The sequence below is a fragment of the Denticeps clupeoides genome, chromosome 18, assembly GCF_900700375.1.
Source record: "Denticeps clupeoides chromosome 18, fDenClu1.1, whole genome shotgun sequence".
Classification (NCBI taxonomy): Eukaryota; Metazoa; Chordata; class Actinopteri; order Clupeiformes; family Denticipitidae; genus Denticeps; species Denticeps clupeoides.
The window spans coordinates 525114-547430 of NC_041724.1; the positions used below are offsets into that span (position 1 = coordinate 525114).

The 22317-nt window shown below is 46.7% G+C and overlaps 3 protein-coding genes across 9 annotated transcripts in view; 2 read left to right on the forward strand and 1 right to left on the reverse strand.

Moving 5' to 3' along the window:
- Positions 1 to 317: 317 nt before the first annotated feature.
- Positions 318 to 4782, reverse strand: LOC114768534 (kyphoscoliosis peptidase-like). The gene is made up of 7 exons (XM_028960887.1): positions 4410 to 4782; positions 4217 to 4331; positions 3501 to 3618; positions 3225 to 3416; positions 2953 to 3143; positions 1361 to 2669; positions 318 to 405 (listed from the first exon to the last, which is right to left on the reverse strand). Exons 1-7 carry the CDS (start codon positions 4728 to 4730, stop codon positions 318 to 320), a joined length of 2334 nt encoding a protein of 777 aa, XP_028816720.1. The 5' UTR covers positions 4731 to 4782.
- A 1301-nt stretch (positions 4783 to 6083) lies between these two features.
- On the forward strand, positions 6084 to 16289 carry LOC114768367 (sodium bicarbonate transporter-like protein 11). 3 transcript variants are annotated; one of them, XM_028960600.1, is made up of 20 exons: positions 6088 to 7635; positions 8580 to 8639; positions 8880 to 8999; positions 9646 to 9689; positions 10087 to 10303; positions 10378 to 10459; positions 10709 to 10832; positions 10905 to 11108; positions 11662 to 11746; positions 12310 to 12435; positions 12534 to 12647; positions 12738 to 12870; positions 13127 to 13200; positions 13276 to 13495; positions 13916 to 14022; positions 14182 to 14347; positions 14909 to 15082; positions 15164 to 15359; positions 15446 to 15615; positions 15747 to 16289. In XM_028960600.1, the coding sequence occupies exons 1-20, from the start codon at positions 7599 to 7601 to the stop codon at positions 15811 to 15813; spliced, it is 2520 nt and encodes an 839-aa protein (XP_028816433.1). In that variant the 5' UTR covers positions 6088 to 7598; the 3' UTR covers positions 15814 to 16289. The 3 variants fall into 3 exon arrangements, with proteins under 3 accessions (XP_028816431.1, XP_028816432.1, XP_028816433.1); XM_028960598.1 differs by having other exon boundaries at positions 6084 to 7635; positions 12534 to 12870; positions 13127 to 13495; XM_028960599.1 differs by having other exon boundaries at positions 6084 to 7635; positions 10111 to 10303; positions 12534 to 12870; positions 13127 to 13495.
- Positions 16290 to 18956: 2667 nt separating this feature from the next.
- Positions 18957 to 22317, forward strand: part of enox2 (ecto-NOX disulfide-thiol exchanger 2) — a 180980-nt gene continuing 177619 nt past the window's right edge. For 4 of the 5 annotated variants that reach the window (XM_028960941.1, XM_028960945.1, XM_028960946.1 and 1 more), the window contains exon 1: positions 18957 to 19040. The gene's annotated coding sequence lies outside the window, so the exon portion shown is untranslated. The remainder of the gene's footprint in view (positions 19041 to 22317) is intronic. The other variant, XM_028960942.1, reaches the window with a different exon arrangement.

Sequence of the window (22317 nt, forward strand, 5' to 3'; positions counted from 1 at the left end):
CAATAATAAGAGAGATTTTACATGAAGACATAAGCAGCTGGAAAACTGTCTGATGTTGCAGCAGGTGGAGCAGAAGCAGGTTTTTGGGTGCCGCATCAGGCTGTGTGGATCTGCCACCATCACTTCTCTCACAAGGACGGCCAGCACCTTCAGGCTCTGTGCTCATGGCTCAGCATGGTGAACCTGTGAACTGACGGTGGTGCTGGAAGGCCTGCGTTCCTCGGCCCTGACGTTTCTCCAGGCCTGCTCGTTTTCACGCGCTCCGCGATGCTGGTCATGAACCGGACCTCGTGCTGCAGCAGGAGTGACGTCGGTTCTCAGATGAAAGAAAGCTCTGTTCCAGATTCATAGCACCTCGCCTGGTTCTGCAGGACCTGCGTCTGTTTCGCCTTGTCTGCTGCAATGCTGAAGAAGGGCCACACAATGAGGGTTTCCTGTCACGTGACAAAGCTCATTTTATTCTGTTGCATTATGTGTGTTCAGTGTTATCATGCTATGCCAATGCTGAAATGTTCTTATTACATAATGCAAAATTCAAACAACGAACATCCTTAAACGAAGTTCCCTCCGAATTTAACTGAAATGCACGCGGCCGACATTCCCATATCGGTACTTCTCTCCATAAATCATTTCATCCTTCTGAATTATTCATCTGAGCCGTTCTCATTACTCCTCCTGCACATGCATATGTATATTTTATACATGTTCTGGCCTCATTTCAAACTAATCTACTGCAGTACTTAAATTACCAAACTTATTCTGCACAACTTGACAATTACCATCTTCTGTCTTGGTGTATATAAAATTCAGAAGGGGAATTAGGGTTTAGATTTGAAATTCATATAATTCCAATAATTAAAGGATTACACTTTATTCCAGATTGAAATGAAAAAGGGAATAATTTCATATCTGCGTGAATGCAATTCAACATCATTTCACAATCTTTATTGCTCGCCTTTCTTCACTCGTGAATCAGAAGGTTGCCGGTTCAAGTCCCGAGCTGCCAAGGTGCCTCTGAGGTCCCCCTGATGAAGGTACCGCCCCCCCACACCGCTGCCCACCGCTCACCGAGGGTGATGGTTAAATAAAGAGGACACGTTTGTTTCACAATGACAATCACTTTCACTTTTAGTGGCCTAGCAGGTAAGACACTCGCCTATGAAGAGCACAAAGAGCACGAAGTCCCAGGTTCAAACCCAACGTATTACCATCGTGTCCCTGAGCAAGACTCTCGTCTGGTAAATGCTGTAAAAGTAAATTTAAGCATATTAAACTCAACACATGACGGGACCTAAGAGGTCCTGAAGACATGTTGGCATATTATCTTCTTCCTGAATTTGTCAGTGGCATCCATTCACACCCCTGGGGCCCCAGGACGTCAAACGCCATGAGGACGGCCATGTCACCAGTTCCAGGCCAGGCCGCGGCGAGCTTCAGCTGGGTGCCGGCGCGGCCCGTGAAAACGCGGCCCTCCCACGCGCCGCTGGCGTTCAGCTGCAGGTCGGTGCGCTCGGCGCCCTGCACGCTCACTCGCCGCGCCCCGGGAACCCGCGCCCCGAAGCGCACCCAGGCCTGCGGCTGCAGCAGGCCGCTGCGAGGCTCCAGCAGCACGCAGCCTTTGCGCCAGGCAGAGTAAATGGACGGGAACGGGCAGGGCGGGGTCGTCTCTGACCTGTTCTTCACCACGAAGTCACACAGAAGGTTGAAGTCTTGGTCGGCAGCCACTGCCTGGCCGTAGAGGCTTAGCTTGTAGACTCCGGGCTCTGGGAGGGTGACACTGATGGTCACGTGGCCCTTGTTGTGGGTGAGGAGCACATATCGGGAGAATGGGAGAACTTCCTGCTTGCACTGCTCTTTTGAAAGTACAGCGTGAATGTCCAGATCTCGCTGGTTGTGGAAGGAGATGTTGCAGTTGCCGTGCTTGCTGAACAGCAGAGCACTCGTGTGGCTGAAGTTGGAGAGACCTGCACTGAGTGTTCTTATGCCAGGTCCACAGGAAGCACTAAGGCCGGGCGGGAAGAGCTGGTTCAGGTTGACGGCTCCACCAGTGCAGTGCAGCAGTAGATTAGCCGCGTTCTTATAGCCGCGTTCATCATGGTTCTCGTAGTCCCTGACGAACAGGGACAGACGGTAATATCCAGCGTAGGGACAGAGAACGTGACAAGTGAGGCGATCAGGTTGAATCTGGGTCAGCAGGCATCTTCTGGCAAGTGTCTGGTCCAGGTTTTTGTGGCTGAGCTCACACACCATCGTCAGAGGTCTGGTGGTCTGTAGACTCAACTCAAAAGATCCGGAATGGATCTGAATGGCTTCGGTTCTGCAGTTACTCTCCATTAGGCCCAGGTTCCTGGAATTTTGCATGAACCCCCAGGACAGGAAAGGGTTCTCAGGGAGTTCCTCCACGTCCTTGGGTTCTGGACACTCCAGTAGGAAGGAGCAGATCCAGTGAAAGGAGCATGGGGCATGGATGGGACGAGCAAAAACCATGATGTTGAAGGTCCCAAGTGTTGGTGGCACCAGGTGTAATTTCATACTGCTTTTGGTGACGGTGAGCAGGCCAATAGGGACATTCACTTCCACTTTGTCCTCATTTCCACTTTGCTTGTACGCCTGATACATAAAGTCCAGTGGCTGAGAAGAACCCATGGAGATGGTACCCTCACCTTTTTCTGCAAAGTGTACCAAGAAGAGAAGAGCAGTTAGTTCACAAGTTTGTTCTGGCTTTGCTTCTTAGCTATTTGTAGGTATGGTGACCCCAGAATAAGGGAATATCTTTTAGATTTCTCAAGTAGGGCCCCTCACGTCATGCTCAACTATCTGGTTGACTGAGGCACCTCTGTGGTTTGGTTGCCCATCATCTGACAATCATATGTCGAATCTTATATTGGTTGGAAATATGGGTCACTCTACTCTTGAGACCAGTGTGAAGCATAAAAACTGTCAATATCAGACCTGTCACCAGCAGGAAGTGTTGTGGATGGAGCAGCGTTAGACCTAGCCGGTAAAACTCAGAGGTTCTCAGCACGGTCTTCTCGAACTCTTCTTGCGTGATGGGCTGTTCCAGCAGCTGCCATTCAGGTTCATCAGGATAATGGGAGTTTATGAAGTTCTCTGGATCGACCAGGAAGTAGAAGTTGTCAAATCTGAAAAAGGAAAACTGAGGTCTTGATATGGGGGTGGAGGTGGGTTGTAACATGCTGAACTATATTCCTCGACCTCCTGACCTCTTGATGAAGGTTTGATTGTCCAAGTCCACCCTGCCTGCACCCCAACAAGCATCCAGCAGGTACCACTGTCCCCCTAAGTGAACTGCGTTCCACACGTGGCTCGACTTGTTCTCCTGGTAGCTCTGGCCCTGCCGGTATCCGATGCCCTTGCCATGTCCGGGAACTTCTCGGCACTCAATGCCCACCTCCCTGCATGGCCATGGGAAGGAAGTTCAAGGTCAGCATTCTTTACTTGAAGATCCACAGTCCAGTTCTCTGGCGTTTTGGTCTCACCTGCACATTTGGCGGCAGATGCCGGAGTATCCGCTGCACACCCCTCGGCCGGCTTCCATGACCCGTTCAGGAGAGCAGAGCTTTTCTGACAGGCCCAGGTACCCGCTGACGTCGTACTCTACACACAGAACACAGTCTTCTGGAAAGGTCCAGTCTCCCCGTCATTTTACCAGCTACAGGGATGGTGGCTTTCAAGCAAAAGCATCAAATATATGAAATCCTTTCATATTCTTAATCAAAAAGACATTAAACTAATGGTGCAGTATTTGCAGACCAGGTCCTAGAGAACAAAACGAGGGATTTTAACTTATGGAAGTTGTCGCTCTGCATAAGAGCAGCTGTAAATGTACATGAAAAATGGGTCTCCTCTGGTATAGTATTCATTATCACTTCAGCTGGTGTCTCTTCACAGTCTCTGTCCATCTTGTGTTGTCTGTTTATTTGAGGCCTGGAGCTTTCACGCCCCAATCAGGAACCTGCGGCCTCAGCATAGCGTCTTGAGGACAGCTGTTTCCCCGTCGGGTGGGAATTATTTAGAGGAGCCGTTGAGTAATTCCTGCTAATGCCTGACATTCAGCTGGTGAAATGTGGAGGAGTGTGTAGGACATCGGTGGTGAGATGGGGTGTGAGGATTAAAACAACTTAACCAAGATTTTAAAACTGCATTTAGTTGATATCTCCTTAAATCCCCCCCAAAAAACGGGGTATAAACTGACCGATGTTGTGACAGATCCAGACCCAGATGCACCGTAACTTCTGCAAGTCATTGGCGGCTCCTTGAGTGATGACCCGGGTGACCGCTTCTACTGAGAAGATCTTTTGGCTCCTCAGCTGCAAAAAAACATCCACGCAGGAGCTTACATTTTCAAATTACATTTACATTACATCGCACATTTATATTCGTCTCACCTCTTCTCCAGCCCGGACAACTCGGGCATCAATACTGCAGAAGACGTCTTCACTGGGGAAGAGGTCTTCTCTGGATTTTCTGCCTGGATTCCGTGGGACGACGTTTTCCCCTCTTTGCTTTGTTATAGCATGTGAGCCGCGGGCCGTCGGTGTTCCTTTCTTTCCTTTTTCATCCGTATTCCCCGCACCTCCCTTCATGGTCTTCTGACCGAGGTGGGTTGATGACTTCCCTGGCTCCACACTCAGGACAGGAAGATGATTGACCAGGTTGGACCTGTGCAGATCTTTGCTTATGGTTTTCAAATGGAAAATTTTATCCATCTTCACGTACCCTTGGGCGTCACAACTCCAACCTGTCCCAAGGTGAAAGGTTATTAGAAACACCTTCCAGATGAAAAGTCACCTCCTAACCCTCACGGCCAGCTTTATACTCCACCTTCTCTGTCCAGTCTGCACGCCTCGGGGATGACAGGCCTAAAAATACAGCGAAGCAGCTGATAAGGAGCTGCTGGAGTGGAGAGGGAGGGGACGAGGTGGGGACATGAGGCGTCCGAGTTCACCTTTTTATACTGATATGTTGGAGCCTGTCTGTGCCAAATGAGTTTATTGCAGACACTTATATTTGGAGTCCAATGGTAATGTGTGAATGCATTAAAAATCCATGGTAACCTTCTCTACACATGGGATCTCGTGCCCTGATGAGATGTTGTTGAGGTTTTTAGACCACAACTCAGCTTCCTGTGTGCTGCGTCAGTGCATTTCTTCTTTATTCAAAGTGCAAGTTGGGTTGCGATCAGGTTACATCTGCAGGCCAGACTCATTATTTTAATGAATTCAGACATTGTAATGATTATTTTGACTGTGTTGCATTACGTTGTCCTTGACCATGCCTGTTCAGATGTCCAAATGTGTGCTGAGTATAACAACGAGTGGAATTTCATTAAAAAGTCAATGTTTACGCCGGCGTGAGACATCACACTGGGGACATTTCTGACCGTTTAATGAATTATTTTCTAGAGCAGAATACATGACCACCAACGACTGAATATCACAGATTGAGACATGAACATGATGGAACTGGCTGAAGGTAAGCACTGGAGCAGCATTGTGTGCTCATTTTACAGAACTGGTGATTGGTGTGGATTCGTGCCGTGCTTATTGCTTATTGACTGTTGAATAATATGTGACCATACAGTATATGGAAATATTAATTGCAATATGAATATGAATGTGTTGTATAGGATGGAAATCACCCACTAACATTTCTGAATGCTGTGATGTTGGGGAAAATGCTTGGTTAGAGCATTGCATCTAGTTTTGCTGATTTTATTAACATTAATAAGGGTTAGGGTTAAGCAGAAAATCCAATTGACTTCTTTAAAAGTATTGACTTTGCACACTCTTTTCAGTGGTAGAATCTTGAGGTATGCCTTTCCTGTCACAGAATATCAAGATTCAAGTCAAGATTCCACATGCAGGGTCCATTTTAAGATATTATATTTTCCTCTAGGTAACTTGAGTGAAATCATGGCCTTTACTTACAGTTAATGTTTTACTGTGCAATTTATCCATCAACAATTAAGAATTGTGGATTTTATTTGTAACTTTAACTTCCAGAATTCTGTCCTAGTGACAGGGCTGCATGGTAAATAAAGTATGGTTTATTTAAGTATCATTATTATATTGATAACGCTGAATATGTTGCTCATGTAGTATGCATTATGCCTTTATTGAGTTCGTTTGTGAGATGGCATTTCCACTGAGGAGATCAGTTCATTTGCTGCATGCAGCCGTGTGTGTCTGTGTATTCCTGCCCTGAACTGGACCCCGGAGGCCTGAGCCGACAGACTCCCTCCCAGGTTATAAATGAGCATCTCAGTGCAGACGGCACAGGCAACACTGGCTGTCTGCTTCATTAGAATCATGCTCGGCCAATTAGTGCGTTAAGTCGTGTAAAGACACGTTGGTAATGGGATCTGTGTGTGAAATGCACTCTGCTGCCAGAAGATGGTGTTGGTCTCTACCCTGGACCGTGTTTCATTACCGTGGGACGGGACTATTGGACAGTAAATACATTAAGAAATGAAAGGGAAATGAAAATGTGTGCTCAGTATAGTCACTTACAGCATATTACTTTCATTACATTGTTGCACTTGTTGCTACCCATTGCACTACATCTAGTTCTGGTTTTATATACATTATTATAGAGCCACATATTTCAGACATATTCCATATTTCAGTTGGAATACTCATCATCAATATATTTTCATAACCGTATATCAAACTGGTGCATATGTAGAATATACACCATTTTGCATAAAAAGGATAAAGGCAGTTTTAGATTTTCATTTGCTGCCCCCTAGTGGAGTCAGGTCATGGAGAGGGTGGCCACCAGCATGCTTTTACCACCCAGAGGCCTGTTTCTGGCTCGTGTCTGACAGGGCTATGCCCGTGTTTCTCTCGCTCTCTTTTAAATAGGGCGCCTCGGGGGGTTCGTGAAGGCCCTCTTTGATGTCGGTTTCAAATGAGGGAAAAAAGCGTAGGTTTACAAGGCATCTAACCCCTACAAAAATAATTAGCCAGTGTGCCCTGAATGATTGCATTGCTGAGGAGGAATTCAATGGCAAGCGTTCGTGTCGAGGGCTTGGGAGTGCTAGCTGTTTTAAATGGATTTGGTAGTTGGACGTAACGGAGTGACCTTGACATTAGTTTCTTTTTGTCCAGAACGAGTCTTTACAAAGTGCAGTAGAGGTCAACTGGACCTCAAGTCATAGCACAATACATCTCCTATACTTCATCCGAACAAAATGCATATAATCGGACTTTTTAAAATTCTAAGCTGGCTGAACCTGAACACTCTCCAGCACGCTAATTCTGCACAATTTCCAACATATTGCCATTGTGGAATTGAGATAAATTTCTGAACACCATCAGAATCTTTTTATTCTAACAGCATGAATCCAGTAGGTTCCAGCAGGCTGAAGGGACGAGCACAGGGACCCAGCGGCTCCCCGGCGGCCCGTCCATGTGCGGACGCGGGGGTGTGGCGGGGTGTGTTTGTAGTGTGTGTCTGTCTGCGTTGGAGGTGGAGGAGGTGGGGGCTTGTTTTGCTCACGTTGTGACATGGACTGAGTGCAGCAGGGGCTTCTGGAGGTGACAGGGCTCAGATGATGAGATTAAAAACAGACGATGGATGGAGAAAGTGTTCTTCAGCATGGGCCAGTTGGTAAGTGGAGCTGGGTGGAGATGTTTTGAAGGCTCCTGAGTGGCAGTTCACAGGAATTAAGGATATGTGAGAAAATATTGTATTTCGGACTTCAGACTGAAGCTGAAGTTTAGTTAAAGTTTAGCAAGTGTGCAATCTGCATAAAAGGATTTCATTTCTGTTTCCTGATTTGTATACTTTCTAAAATAGTTTTTGAAACAGCATCTATGGGAATATAAAGTGTTGCAAAGAAGACACGTCTTCTTCAAATTTTCAAGAAAAAGAAGCAGCGGCTAAAGAATCACGATCTGCAATCTTCTCACTGAATCGTTTCCAGGAAGTCCTCGTCACTGTTCCTTCACCGAGACTTTAAAATGAGACGCCAGAGCTCTGCTGATGCCTCTAATGCAGAATGTTGTCCTCAGCACACAAATCATTGCACCTTCAAGGTTACTTTATTGTCATTTATGTGTACAAAGTGTGATGAGACATCCTGGGAGATACACCTCAGAATGTTCAGTATTGCTCGTGTCTTTTCAGATTTGATCTCTCTAAAAATGTGGCTGTTGTAGCGGGAAATGTTTTAAACCCCGTATGTGGGGTCTTCATTTTCATCAGTGCCAGATATTCAGCGTTAATCAGTTATTTGGTCTCATTTGGTCTGGCGCTCTTCAGAGGAGCTCGGGCCTTGACATTCAGCTGTAATCCTGTCAACACCGGCCTGCTAGGAAACGGACTAACAGGAAGCCCACAGAAACCAGCAGCACGTCCACTGGGAGGACAGGGGACCAAAACAGAGGCATCAGCGGATAACAATACCTGCCATGAGATCTGCACACTTTTCCATCGCTGCTTAAATGTGCTTAGGATGTAGTTACAGCTGGTTGTGAGTCGCTCTGGATGATGCCGTAAACGTAAATGTCCTTTTTATACAATATATAACCTGACCTGGTTTGATTCTGTAGACTGCACCGAGGCACCACCGCCACTGACACCCACGAATGGACATCTTCGCCAGGAGACGGGTGGGTGACGAACACTGCGGTCATCATGCGTGATGTTGTTTTAAACAGTATCGCGCTCTGGAGTCCGTTATCACGTGTAGTAAAGACCCTGAAGATAAAAATGATGACATATTTGCCCAAATTTTTTTGTGAAGCCGCTTGTCAAATGCTGAGAGATTAAAGTGGAGCGAATAAACATGTTTTCAACTATATATATATAATTTTTAAAAATATCTATAATTTGAGCTTTTGTTCCTTTAGAAGAGAAACAAAACGAGCGTAAGGAGAGCGGGGCATTTGAAGAGGGTCACCAGAGTTCTCCTGAACCCACGGAAGACCACAGGCACAGCTATGGAAGTCACATACTAGCTGAGGCTTCAGGTCAGTGGTGTGTCCCACAAAAACAGGAAAATCTGTAAGTGGCGTAGCCTGGATCAGAAAGCGGAACGACGTCCATGCTGGGAATTACTACTAAATTCCATAAACAATACTGCTAGATACCGAGCTACCAACATCATCTGATTCCTGGACTTCTTTAGAAGTGCTCCAGGTATTCGAGATTGAGAACATTTCATCATGACTTCCAGAGCCAACGAGCTGAGAAACAACTTCTTCTTGCAGCAGTTTGTGGTCAGAGTATTAACGCTAAGAGAAGCTAAAAGGTTCCCTCCCACTGAGCTGCTGGATGACCTGCCCTCCTTCTGATGTTCTTGCTAGCGCAGGTTCGAGTACGGTGGTGTGTGTTACGGGAGTTCTGAAAGTGAACGCTTCTGTAGCACTTCCCGTCGGACTCTCCAGCACGTCCCTCTTCCTCTTCCAGTTGCCCAGCCCTCTGCGTTTCTCTTTCGCCGCGAGAACAATGCCAATTGTTCCCATATTTCTGGTGGGGCCCGTGTGCCCTGTGTGGAGGGTTCAGGGACACGGCGCAAGTTAAACTCGGGTTCCCCGCACTTACGTCGTCCGGCATGAATTAATGTGGATTTCCTATGTCCCCCCCTTCCCTCCTGTCCCTGTCCTTTATCAATAGATGCTGCCAGCTCTGGATTTGGTCTGCTAAGCACATCAAGAAGAGTAAGAAGAGTTTTTCTATCCCAATCTGCTCACTAGAGCGGCTTCTAAAGAGCCCGGAACCATGTAGACACACCAGGGGCTGCATCACTCACACTGTTCATCCAATATGAAGCACCACACGTCATTCCGTGCCCGTTTTGTGGATGAACCGATATATTAAGAATGGTAAACTTATGTAAGCAATAATATAGAAAAACAGGTCAGCTAAATTACGGTCATTCGATTTGAAATTTTAACTTTGTCTTTTATTAATGAAGTTACAGTATGTTCAAACGTGGTATGTATGGAGATGAAGTTGTCACATGTAACAATATGAGTAATATCACCTATATTATAATACCGAGAGTATTATGTACAACGTAATGACAGACACGACTGTGTGTGACGGACTCCACAGTACGTGAAAATGACGAACTTCCAGGAAGAAGTGCGGGCGCACCGGGACTTGGAGGGCTTCCTCGGCCGGGCCAGCATTCTTCTGGAGGAGAGGGCGGCCTGCCTGGACCAGGTCCTGCGGCGCATGCTGCAGCATGTGGCCGAGGACGGACAGGGCGGCTTCAGCATCGACCAGGTCATGCGGGGCCTGTTCACGGACGCGGGCGGCCAGCACAACGGTGAGAGCGCCGCTGAAACGCCTCCAGGCGGTCACTCCCCGTCAGTCCGTGACGTTCTTCTGCTCCACCTGCAGTGCACCTTCTGACAGAAACCATTCAGGGGGTGACGACCACAGCCACCGGGGTGCGCTACCAGCAGTCCTGGCTCTGTGTCCTGTGAGTGGCTGGCTTTCTGAAACGTTCATAATTTAGACCTTTCCAGATTTTTGTAGGGTGGACATGCCAGTGATGAGAACTACTCATAAACTGTCCTCTATGGGCTAAATATTTCAGATCTTCTGGTCCTTGATTGAAAAACGCAAACATTAGTGACATATGCAGGACTAGGAGAAGCTGACCAATCAGAACACAGCACACTACTGCTTGGAAATGTCCAGATGAAAGATGTATTTGTGTGTGGTCCAGCTGTAACGTGAAGACCCTGCAGAGACGCCGGGCCTGTATTGCTCGTCTGGAGAGGCCACAGAACTGGGGGGTGAACTGTGCTGAGGTTCGCTACATCATCCTCATCCTCGCTCCACCCAGGACGGTACGTGACACTCCGGTCGCCTGCGAGCCTTCTGCTGCATGACAACAGCTTGATGCTCTCCACCTTCCCCAGAAAAGCACCAAGACGGCCGTGGAGCTGGCCCGCACCTTCGCCACCATGTTCTCGGACATCAGCTTCAGGCAGAAGCTCCTGGCGGCCAGGAGCCGAGACGACTTCAAGCAGGAGCTGGTGCTCCAGTGGCAGCAACTGTCCACCGTCACGAGGAAGCCCGCGCCGGAGGAAGAGACCAACCCCCACAGCAGCAAGCCCCTCAAGGTCTTAACACACGAGCCTCACGAGCTGAGACAACATGTTGATATTTTACTGTTGTAGAACGTGAGTCCCAGGTTCAAATCTCAATTACGACCATGGTGTCCCTGAGTGTCTCCAGGGGCGGACTGTCCCTGTAACTACTGACTGGATAAGTGCATCCGGTTAATGGCATAAAATGCAATAATGATTTTTAGTTCATCTCATGCCCTCCCCCAACGCCGAGACCACCCCAAGGTTCCTCTCGCCGGGCCAGATTTTTATTCCATATTTATTTATTTCCCACCCACTCCCCACTATCAGCCATTAGCTGGTGGATTATAAGGCGCAGTTAAAAAGCAGCTTGGCTGAGTTCTGGAATGGTTTCATTATGTGTGGCACCCAGAAGGGTAAAATTTCACTGCTTCCCTGAAACTTTAATGATGCAGGTGAAGCACCTTCAAAGAGGATCTTAACTATTATATGTCCTGCTCTGCTCTGGAAGGACGAGATTACAAAGAGTTTGAGTGCATCATAGTTTTCCTGTCCTCCCTCGTCTCCTCACTGCTCTTCTCCGCAGGTCGCAGACTTTCTTCGGGTCGGCCGGGGCGTTTACGAAGACCTCTGCCGCAGGCTGCCGTTCTACCCGTCAGACTTCACAGACGGTGGGTCGGACAGAATAATCCGCTCATTCCCAGAGGGAATGAAGGATAAAAACACAACTTTTATTTACATAGAGAAGAAAATGCATGTCAACTTTATTTTTGAAATACTGATTTTTGTAAAATACTGATATCTGAATAACATTCATGTGTTTGTAAGAAATCGTTGGAGATCTTTCAGTTGATTAGGGTGTTAGTAACCTATAGCGGGTAAGAAACTGACCTCTAAGCCAGAAGACCAGAAAGTCCCAGGTTCGAACCACACTTACTACCATCGTGTCCCTGAGCAGGACACTTAACCCTGAGTGTCCCTGTAACTACTGACTGTAAGTCGCTCTGGATAAGGGCGTCTGGTAAATGCGGGAAATGTAAAGAGGTTTAGGCGCTGTCACGGTCACAGTACGGTCCTAGTTCTCTTGGCTCTTCTTTAAATCAGATTCTTTACAAAGTTAAGATCTTGATCCCATTCTGACTTGAGAAAGGGGAACTGAACAGGCCACATGGTCCATGACCTATTCAATGCTCAATTTATGTACGTGGACTGTCTGACTCTGCTTGTTTCTCAGGTTTATGGGGGCCCAACAGGTCCTGGCTGAAGTTCACGACCACCGCCTTGTTCCTCTACATCGCCATCCTGCTGCCTGCGATTGCGTTCGGCTCCCTCAACGACGAGAGCACGCAGGGAGAGATAAGTCAGTCACAGACTTAGATATTACAAAGGCCATTAACACACAAACACCCACACACACACACACACACACACAAACGTACATCTGCTGTGACTATTTAGATGTACAGAAGACCATCATTGGTCAGAGTATCGGAGGGATCATTTATTCCCTCTTTGCTGGGTCTCCTCTGGTCATTCCGTTGACCACTGCCCCTCTTGCCATCTTCATCAGTGGTAAGAGTCACTTACAGCTCAAGTGTTTCTTGTCAAAAGCGTTTCTGATACCATTTTTGTTTTTTGGTTGTTCGTGGTCGTGTGTTGCAGTGATCCGAGGAATCTGTGACGATTATGACCTGAATTTCCAGGCCTTTTACGCCTGCATTGGCCTGTGGAACAGCTTCTTCCTCATCCTGGGCGGTATTTTCAACGTCAGCCTGTTCATGAAGCTCTTTAAACGGTCAGAAACTGCATCAGAGACACCCTCGACCCACATGCTATCCCGATGTCCGTAAATAGCTTTCCGATAAAGGAAATCAGCTGAATTCCTGGAGCTTTGGTACATTTCTAACAGCTTTGTCTGGGTCCCTTTGTCTGTAAACACGTCTCCGGCCGGTAATCTCTGCATCATTGCTTGCCTTGACGGTCGTGTTTTGTCTCTGCTAGTGGCTCACAGGTCGGGCGTTGCTCATGTTTCTGCTCCGCTGTCAATCCAGGTCCACAGAAGAAGTGATCGCCCTGTTCATCTCCATAGCGTTCGTGGGCGATGCCGTGAAAGGCACAGCTAAAAGTAAAACGATCGGCTCTCGGATTCTCTGCGACAGCTCTGTCACGTGCCTTATGCTCCCTCGCTCTGTCCCTGCAGTTTTCCACAAGTATTACCACGGGCCCCAGTTAGCGGTAGCCAACGGCACCACCGAAGGCCTGCAGCACGTGGTGAAGGGCTTTCAGAACTCCACCTCCGGGCCCCCTCTTCAGATGCCCGACATGCTCATCCTGTGCACCAGGGACCAGCCCATCCTCTGTCTGCTACTCATGCTGGGAACCCTGTGGCTCGGCTACACTCTCTTTTTAATAAAGAGGAGGTCATTTTTCTTTTCAAAACGGGTTTTCATTTGTTCATAGGAATTAAATTTAATATCAGTTCATTGCATCTAAATAATAATGGCTTTTGGAGACTAAAGGTTGTGTGTCAAGTAACCTTGATAACCTGCACTTTTGAAATAAAATAGCACCATCTAGTGGAGCTTTCTTAAACAACACAGAAAAACCATCACAACTTCAAGTCTGTTTGCATCTAATAAGGCAACAAAACTAAAATTTCCAAAAAACACAAATTTTATTCTTATTTAATTTAACTAATTAGCTTGTATAGGCTACAGACAGCTGCATTTTTTGAGAACCTGATATTTACTGAGAACTTTAATTAAATGTGTTTTATAATGTTATGATTTTAAAATAATGAATTTTTTTTCATCCACATGAATGATGCTTTTTCCTCACAGCCCCTTCTTGCATGTCAAAGTGAGAGAGGTCGTGTCTGACTGTGCTTTGCCCATCTCCGTCATGGTTTTCTCCTTCATAGGCTCTTATGTTTTCAACGACATTGAGCGTGAGTTTACACCCAATGTAAACCAATAACCAGGACCTTCTCTCTTTTTCCTTCGTAAAATAATCTAGACTAAATCCACTTAAGATATGCACTTTAATATACATATATGATAATTTCCTCATTTCTTATCTGTAATTGTATTTATGCTGCGGTTCACAGTTCCAGTCTTTAACTATTACAACGAGTCCCTGTCCAACATGGCTCCTTTCAACAAGCTCACGGCCCTTAATACGCTCAGTGCCTTGGGTCTCGGGTTCCTGCTGGCCCTGCTCATCTTCGTTGACCAGAACATTGTGGTGTCCCTCACGAATGCACCGGAGAACAGGTACTCTGCGCTTTTCCCTCATGTCTGATGTTCTGTAGCCTCTTATGCAAATTATTTTAGAATTTATTACCCTAGGCTGATTCAGAGAGACTAAATGTATTATCTCAGAAATATATCTTTTATGTATATACTGACATTTTTTTATTTTTACAACTCACATTCACAGTTTTTTCCTCTTCCAGGACTCGTTTGCTTTCTTGTACATTGAATCTTATATTATACAGTGGATTGTACTGTCCACTTCCTGCCGTGAAAATGTAAATTTCCCACTTTTGCGACAAATTATTTTATCTTAAATCCATCGTACCTTGTAGTCATAGCACAACACCATCTTTAAACTTTTTCCATTAGAATACACACGTAGAACTTGCAGGCTTGGTGAGTACATGAACTTGACGTTTGATATTACTCAGTTTTGAAGTTCAGTTCAGACCTCAGTTCAGGGTTTGAGGGCATGTTGCTCAGTCGAAAACCACAATCTAAATCTCAAACCAGAACACCATGACCCGTAGAGGGCAGCGGAGCTCAACTCTACCGCTTCTACTGCATGATGTGTCTCAGGTTGCTGAAGGGCACCGCCTACCACTGGGACCTCGTGCTCTCCGGCTGCATCAACGTCCTGATGTCGGTGCTGGGGCTGCCGTGGATGCACGCTGCCTTCCCGCACTCCACGCTGCACGTGCGTCAGCTGGCGCAGGTGGAGCAGCAGGTCGAGGGGGGACACTTGTACGAGACGTAAGACCGAACGCTCTAATTTCCTGAACGAGAAATGAGGCATTGGAATGTGAGGATGCCGGATGTCGAATTTCTTGGCAGGATTGTCAGTGTGAAGGAGACTCGTCTCACTGCCCTGGCGGCCAACGTCCTGATCGGCTTGTCCGTGTTCCTGCTGCCGGTGCCTCTGCAGTGGATCCCGAAGCCTGTGCTCTATGGCCTCTTCCTCTACATCGCCCTCACGTCCATCGACGGAAACCAAATGTGTGACCGTATGGCGTTGCTGCTGAAGGAGCAGGCACGCTCTCGCCCGTTCGAACCGACTCTCGAACGCTGGGGGAGGCGGCCGCGCGCTCACGCTTCTTCTCTTCCTCCCTTCTGCAGTCCTCATATCCTCCCACGCACTACATCTGCCGCGTGCCGCAGAGGAAGGTTCACTACTTCACCGGGCTGCAGATGATCCAGCTGGCCGTCCTCTGCGCTTTCGGCATGTACCCGCTTCCCTACATGAAAATGATCTTCCCGCTTCTCATGATCCTGCTCATTCCGGTCAGGTACAGAAGCAACTTTCATCTTCACCTAGAATGTGAGGTTTTATGGCCCAGTGAAGCCTTGTAACATCTACTCAGCTCTAACGCATGTTCTGTTCCTGCTGAATAGCATCTCTAACGTGTTCCCCTACCAGGAACAGCCTGCTACCCGGGATCATCGAGGCCAAATACTTAGATATCATGGATGCGCGGCACACGTGATGTGACAAAACACTGGAGGGACAGGGTGCCGGTGTCGACTGTGGACAGATTCTGGCTTCCTTCGGCCTTTTCATATTTCTTGTAACATATTGCATGAGTATTTTTGATAGCTGCTCCTTTGAAATAAATCATGCATCAAATATATGTTTTTTGTAAATGGCAAAAGATTTTCCTTGTTTGATTAGTGTAAATCGAGATTAACATTTCAATGCAGTTTTCTCCATTTTTAGGAATATTTGCTATGTTGTTATCACACCTGCACATAACTCAGTTTTGCACAGTGGTGCAAAATATACTTTTACAGCGTTATCCTGATCGGTTAAGTGTCTTGCTCAGGTAGTAAGTGGGGTTTGAACCTGGGACTTTCCGGTCTCCTGGTTTATAAGCGGGTGTGTAGGCTACCACCACCCCGATAATTACCGATTTATAATTTGTTCGGAAAAGACGTATTCTGCACAATAAAATGATTGAAGTTGTTGCTTTTTCAGTTCATTATGTTTGTAAGAAATGCCGGTTAACAATCAGTTGATGTCTGAAAGACCAAGACAACTTTCTGGGAGAGAGGTTTTTGGATTGCTAGATCCTAGTTGGACTTCAAAAGACCTTCAGAAATATAAAGTGTCACGGTACAAAAGGACCAGGCACCAGCGCATGACACAAGATTAATAAACGAGAACAAAAATGGCATGATGGCTGGAAACACGGAATCATGTCAACCAACGTGGACATGAGAAACCAAGTGGAATATGAAGAGTCTGGACTAGCCAGGTGATGCCAGTTCTCGGAACAAACCTCTCAGAGGACCTGATTTGGACCACTAATACAGCCGCCTTAATGAAGAAAGCCTGAGGGTCCTGAAATGGAACAGGCTGCACGCCGACCTTCTCGTGTCCTTCTATCCAGCTACAATAGAAAGTGTGCTGCTGTTCACCCCAGGATGACCCGGCTAGTGGCGTGACAGTCAGACCCTGGAGATTCTCGGTTTCCTGTTCTACAAACGTGACCTTCATGGTAGAGCCTGCAGAAGTTTATAAAGGCCCATTTTTTGTATTTTGAACCTGTAAATGATGGAAATTATTTATTTTAGTGGACATTTTATCATCTGCACTTTTCATTATTCACAGGAAAAGGCATTTAACGCTGTTTTGCATGCATGCAACCGCACATCTTAGTCCATTTATGTGTGCCACAGAACCGAATACACAGCAGGAGCAAATAGCCCTGGCTCCTCAAGGCTCCTCAAGGCTTCCAGCTGGAAATGAGAGAGGAGCAGGGTCAGTAGGCAGGTGCGCGGCGGTGGAAGTGCCACCTCGAAAGGTCAGCTGTGTAATTAAGGTTCTCCTTCTGCAGGCTGCATGGCGATAAACGTGGGCATTTCACCGCAGCGTTCTGAGGATGCGGCTTGGACTGTTTCTTGGAAGTGAGGTTCATGACGTTAAAGTGGAGCGTGTCTTCCAGTAGGAGGGTGAAGCCTGAGAGGGGAGTTTTGAAAGGAGCGTCTTTGCGTCCCAGAATTATTCAAAGGCACTTGACAAATAATAGAATAGAAATAGAATCTCAAGACATTTTATTGTCATTGCACAGTTAACTGGGCAACGAAATTTATTAACAAGTCCATGAAGGTGCAAGAAAAGGGACAAGTGCAAGATATAAAAACACAAGAGTACAAGTACAGACCGTGTCCTCCAACAGATTATCATTTTCAGCATTTACCAGACTCCCTTATCCAGAGCGACTTACAATCAGTAGTTACAGGGACAGTCCCCCCCCCTGGAGACACTCAGGGTGGAGTGTCTTGCTCAGGGACATGATGGTAGTAAGTGGGGTTTGATCCTGAGTCTCCTGGTTCATAGGCGAATGTGTTACCCACTAGGCTGCCACCACCCCACAGACAGTATAAAACAGTACAGGAGACACTGGGGGGAGGGTGCATATACAAGGGCATTATAAATATAATAAAATATACTGTATACTGTATATTTAAGGGGGCAGGGCTATGGTTAGTAGGAATGAGTGAAACTATTGTACATTTGCTCAGATATTGCACATGGTCATAGGTGGTAGCAGAAGCGGGAGAATGTCAGCGATCTGGTGCATGATGCTGTTCTTCAGTCTGTTGGTTTTACACCTAACGGATCTGAAACAGGAGGGCAGTATGTCGGTTGGCATGGAGGTGTTCTGCTAAAGTCCAGGGAGGGGAGTGGACAGTCGATCACCTTCTCACCTGTTCTGGAGACCCAGACAAGCTGGCGTACTACACTGTACCACGCGGGGATGGCGTACAGCAGCACACTTTCTATTGTAGCTGGATAGAAGGACACGAGAAGGTCGGCGTGCAGCCTGTTCCATTTCAGGACCCTCAGGCTTTCTTCATTAAGGCGGTTGTATTAGTGGTCCAAAACAGGTCCTCTGAGATGTGGGTTCCCAGAAGCTTGAAGGAGGACACCCTCTCCACACATACACCTTCTCAGGAGAGGGGTCGGGGATCGGTTTTGGACATGGTTTTGGACACGCAGATGCTTTGTAATGGCACAGAATTAATTATTGTTAGCTTGTATTAAATTATTCTTTGAGTGATAACACTATCTGTTCAAAATAAAATTGTTATGCATGCAGAGATTTAATTTCTGTGCTCAGAATGTCACATGTTGTTGATGCACAAATCTAATAACAACATGCAATAGTAAAAGGCATCTCTCTCTTCTAAATCCCCATTTCCAGTTACCCACCATCCTCTGGCCCGTTCAGTGGGGCGGTGGTGGCCCAGCGGTTAAAGAAGCGGCCCCGTATCAGAAGGTTGCTGGTTCGAATCCCGATCCGCCAAGGTGCCACTAAGGTCCCCTTGATAAAGGTCCCGTCCCCACACGCTGCTCCCGGGGCGCCTGTCCTGGTGCCCACTGCTCACCAAGGGAGATGGTTAAATACAGTGGACACTGTGCTGTGTCTCACAATGACAATCACGTCACTTTCACTCCTCACGTGTAAAATACACCGCTGAAGAGTTGTGTGTCTTGCCCAGGGTTGGTAATAACTGGAACTTCTGGTTGTGGCAGTACCGCCATCCCGCCGCCAGATGTCGCTGCCGGGCCGCGTTTCGCCGCGGACGAGCCACGTGGTCCCCGGCGTACCCACAATCCCGTGCGCGCCGCGCGTCTGCCCGGCAGCCGCTTGCCTGGTAACCGGGCGTCCGGAGCCGCGAAGCTGGCCGCGTTTCTCCGCCACGGCAGGTATTTACTGGGTTATTCTCGTTCTTTCCGCGGTAACGACGGCGGCCGCGACCGGAAGCTTGACGTGAAGTTGAACACCAGACTTCATCTTTTCCTCCACATGTCCGCGTCTCGATCATCTTTAATGAAAACATGCTGGTCCCACGTCTGCAAAAAGAACCAAAACTTTTAATAAAGTCAACCGCACGACTGATATCAGAGCACTGGTTTAGGTAATAACCAGTGAATAGAAATTAACCAGCTAGTAATAACCAGTTAGTTATGACGACAGGAAACTCTCCCCTCAAATAGTGTCTCTGCAGCTGAACTCCACGTCGTATTTGCTGTGAAGTGAAGTCAGTTACCCACCTGCAGAGACACTGCAGCACAGGACACGGTGACACGGTGAAACGTGTCCTCTGTATTTAACCATCAGCCTTGGTGAGCAGTGGGCACCATGACAGGGGAAGGTAACTTCATTCAAGGGGGCCCTCAGTGGCACCTCGGCGGATCGGGATTCGAACCGGCAACCTTCCGATTACGGGGCCGCTTCCTTAACCGCTGGGCCACCACTGCCCTGGTGCTGCCCGAGAATGACACTCCAGCTCATCCTACAGCCATTAAAAACCTGGACAAGTCATGCAGTTTGAAAAGAGAAGTTTCAGGCTGAAATAAACACATAAAGTTCTGGTGCGGTCATGAATTTTTCCCCCTCGAGTAACTGAGGTCATGAAAGAGTCCTACTATGGTCCTTTAACACCACGCTGTCGCTCACCTCCACATCTTCAGGTATGATCCGGTCCGGCAGGGGTCGACTCCGGGTCCGGAGTTTCATGTCAGTCTTGTGCAATGTTCCCTGATTGTGTTCGCCTGTTGTACAATTATACGAATGTATGAAGCTGCCCGGTTGTGTCCGTCCGTCGTCGGGTCATTGTCTGGTGACGTTTCCCCTGTCTCGTGACGTCGGCGCATGCGTCCTCCTTCCTCGCCATGTCCAGCCATCGTGACACCGGTGTTGAGAAAGCGGAATAGTATAATTGGTGGTCGGTGGCCAAGTTGCTAGGAAACGCATCAGTGTAGAATTGATCTTTAGCGTAACTAACAATAAGTGACAGAAGTTCCGTGTGTGTTGTGGGATTTTTATATAAAACGTGATTGTGGGTGCTGAGAACGTCTTGAAGGCGTCCTTCATATTGATCTCCGCGGATAACCTTGGGAGGACCTGGCTGGAATCCCATGGGGGGAAAATGCATGTCATTACGCATCGCTTGTCTCCATCGCCGCCGCGCCGTATGCGGAGTCGAATAAATGAAACATTTATTTTCTCTGAGTATACTTGACATTACGAGGATTGGCTTCTGTGAGCAGATATGAGAGCAATAATAAGCTGTAATTCAATAAGAGCTACAAAAAAAACCCAACTTGCTCCAGTTCTTCCCAAGCAGTGCGCAAAGGAGGCGGCCGGGTCAAATTTCTGCCTGGCACACGCCATTCATTATTAATCTCCTCTGTTCTGAAATGAAAGGGGAGATGTTTGTGGGAAATAATCCATTATTTGGGATCGTGTAAAGAGAATTATTCAGCAGTCGGAGTGACGATACTGTTGTACTGGCAGCCTGTGGAAGTCTGCAGCCGTAGCTGAAAATTGGTATCTGGGCGATATTTCAACATGTCAGTGATTGCAGCATGAAAAAAAATAAAATAAATAATAATAAAAATTATATATATATATATATATATATATATATATACACACACACACACACACACACACACACACACACTGCAGTCTGCAGTCATCTGGAAGTTTAATCTGGAGTGAGGATGGGTGGCCTTCTTGTCCTCCTATATTTCTGATAACTAGCAGGGCCATTTGAGTTGAAATTGGACCGTTATTACGGTCTCATTATTGCCTAATTGTTCCTCATGTCATGCTTGTTGATACTGCAGTGGTCTTATACTGGACTGTAGGGGTGTGTATTGGCATGGATCACACTAAACGATACATGGGGCAGTGGTGGCCTAGCGCTTAAAGAAGCGGACCCGTAATCAGAAGGTTGCCGGTTCGAATCCCAATGAGCCAAGACGCCTCTGAGGTGCCACTGAGCAAAGCACCGTCCCCTGTCATGGCTGCTCACCAAGAGTGATGGTTAAATACAGAGGACACATTTCACCACATCACAGTGTGCTGTGCTGCTCTGTATCACAATGTACCGGCTGTACAGCGCCATCTACAGGAGTGGACCTCACTAAACGCTCGACTATACTTAGTTTGTATACAAAAAAAAATATTTTGATGGCCCTCTGTCAATATCAATATTTTCTGGCATAATGGTAGTGATAGATGGAAAACTATTGAATTTATGCATGGTTTTAAACAGATTGCAATTTTTTGCCATTGTTTGAAACTGAATGCAATTTTTTAATTTACACATTTTATTTAAGTGTATTTTGAGGAATATTACAAGCCATGTGTGAGTACTTGACCAAATGTTCTTATGTTAAGCAAAGTTTGATTTTTATTGCTGTCCCTTCTAACCAAACAAAATGGCAAGAAAAAAAAAGTAAATGGACAGAAGCAGCAGTGTCTGACTCGGTCAGTACTAAGAAAGTATCACAGGATTTAAAAAAGCACTGTATTTATCGCTTCAAAATTTTGCAAGATGTTGCTCATTTTATAATAATTTTTTGCCGTTCCTCTTCTAGCCTGTTCGTTGACTGCAGGCCAGTCCGAAATCTGCATCAGGCGTTCAATAAATTGTAAAAGTTACCTGGGAACTCAAATGGAATTGGGGTACGCAAACTTTTGCATGGTGACAAAAGTAAAAAAAAAATTTCCAAAAACTTGGAAATCGCCACGTCATCTTTGACTTTATGCCTTTTGATTGATAATTTCATCTTCCGCCCACCTCACAGTCCACGGTAAAGGACATTTAAAGCTGTGACACCACAGTTCTCATCATTCTTTATACTTCATGGCTAGATGTTAATGACATTTTAATTACTGCTATTCTTCTGCTTGGCAGCAGATATGTTGTACCCGATGCTTTTACAATTTGATGCATCCTGGAATTCTTCTTCTTCTATGGATAATCAGCCAGCCGGTGCGGTTCCTACTTCTTCATTGGACACGTCATTGTCACTAATGCATTTTTGCACATCTGTATGTGGCTAAATCCATTTCTGACCTTTTTTAAAAGAGGATGGGCTCGTTTTTACTTGGCACCTTACGTTACATTGCACTCATTTCAATGGATTTAGCTCAAAATCTTTTTCCTATAAAGAATGCAGAACATGA

Bases quoted from the DNA above. Each gene is read 5' to 3' on its own strand.
- LOC114768534 (XM_028960887.1), bottom strand. From the start codon at position 4,730: ATGGATAAAATTTTCCATTTGAAAACCATAAGCAAAGATCTGCACAGG. The intron at 3,619-4,216 runs GTCAGTTTATAC...TTCTGTGTGTAG, and splicing joins CTGGATCTGTCACAACATCG to AGTACGACGTCAGCGGGTAC. The intron at 2,670-2,952 runs GTCTGATATTGA...TACACTTTGCAG, and splicing joins ACACTTCCTGCTGGTGACAG to AAAAAGGTGAGGGTACCATC.
- LOC114768367 (XM_028960598.1), top strand. From the start codon at position 7,599: ATGGATGGAGAAAGTGTTCTTCAGCATGGGCCAGTTG. The intron at 7,636-8,579 runs GTAAGTGGAGCT...TTGATTCTGTAG, and splicing joins TCTTCAGCATGGGCCAGTTG to ACTGCACCGAGGCACCACCG. The intron at 15,616-15,746 runs GTACAGAAGCAA...TTCCCCTACCAG, and splicing joins ATCCTGCTCATTCCGGTCAG to GAACAGCCTGCTACCCGGGA.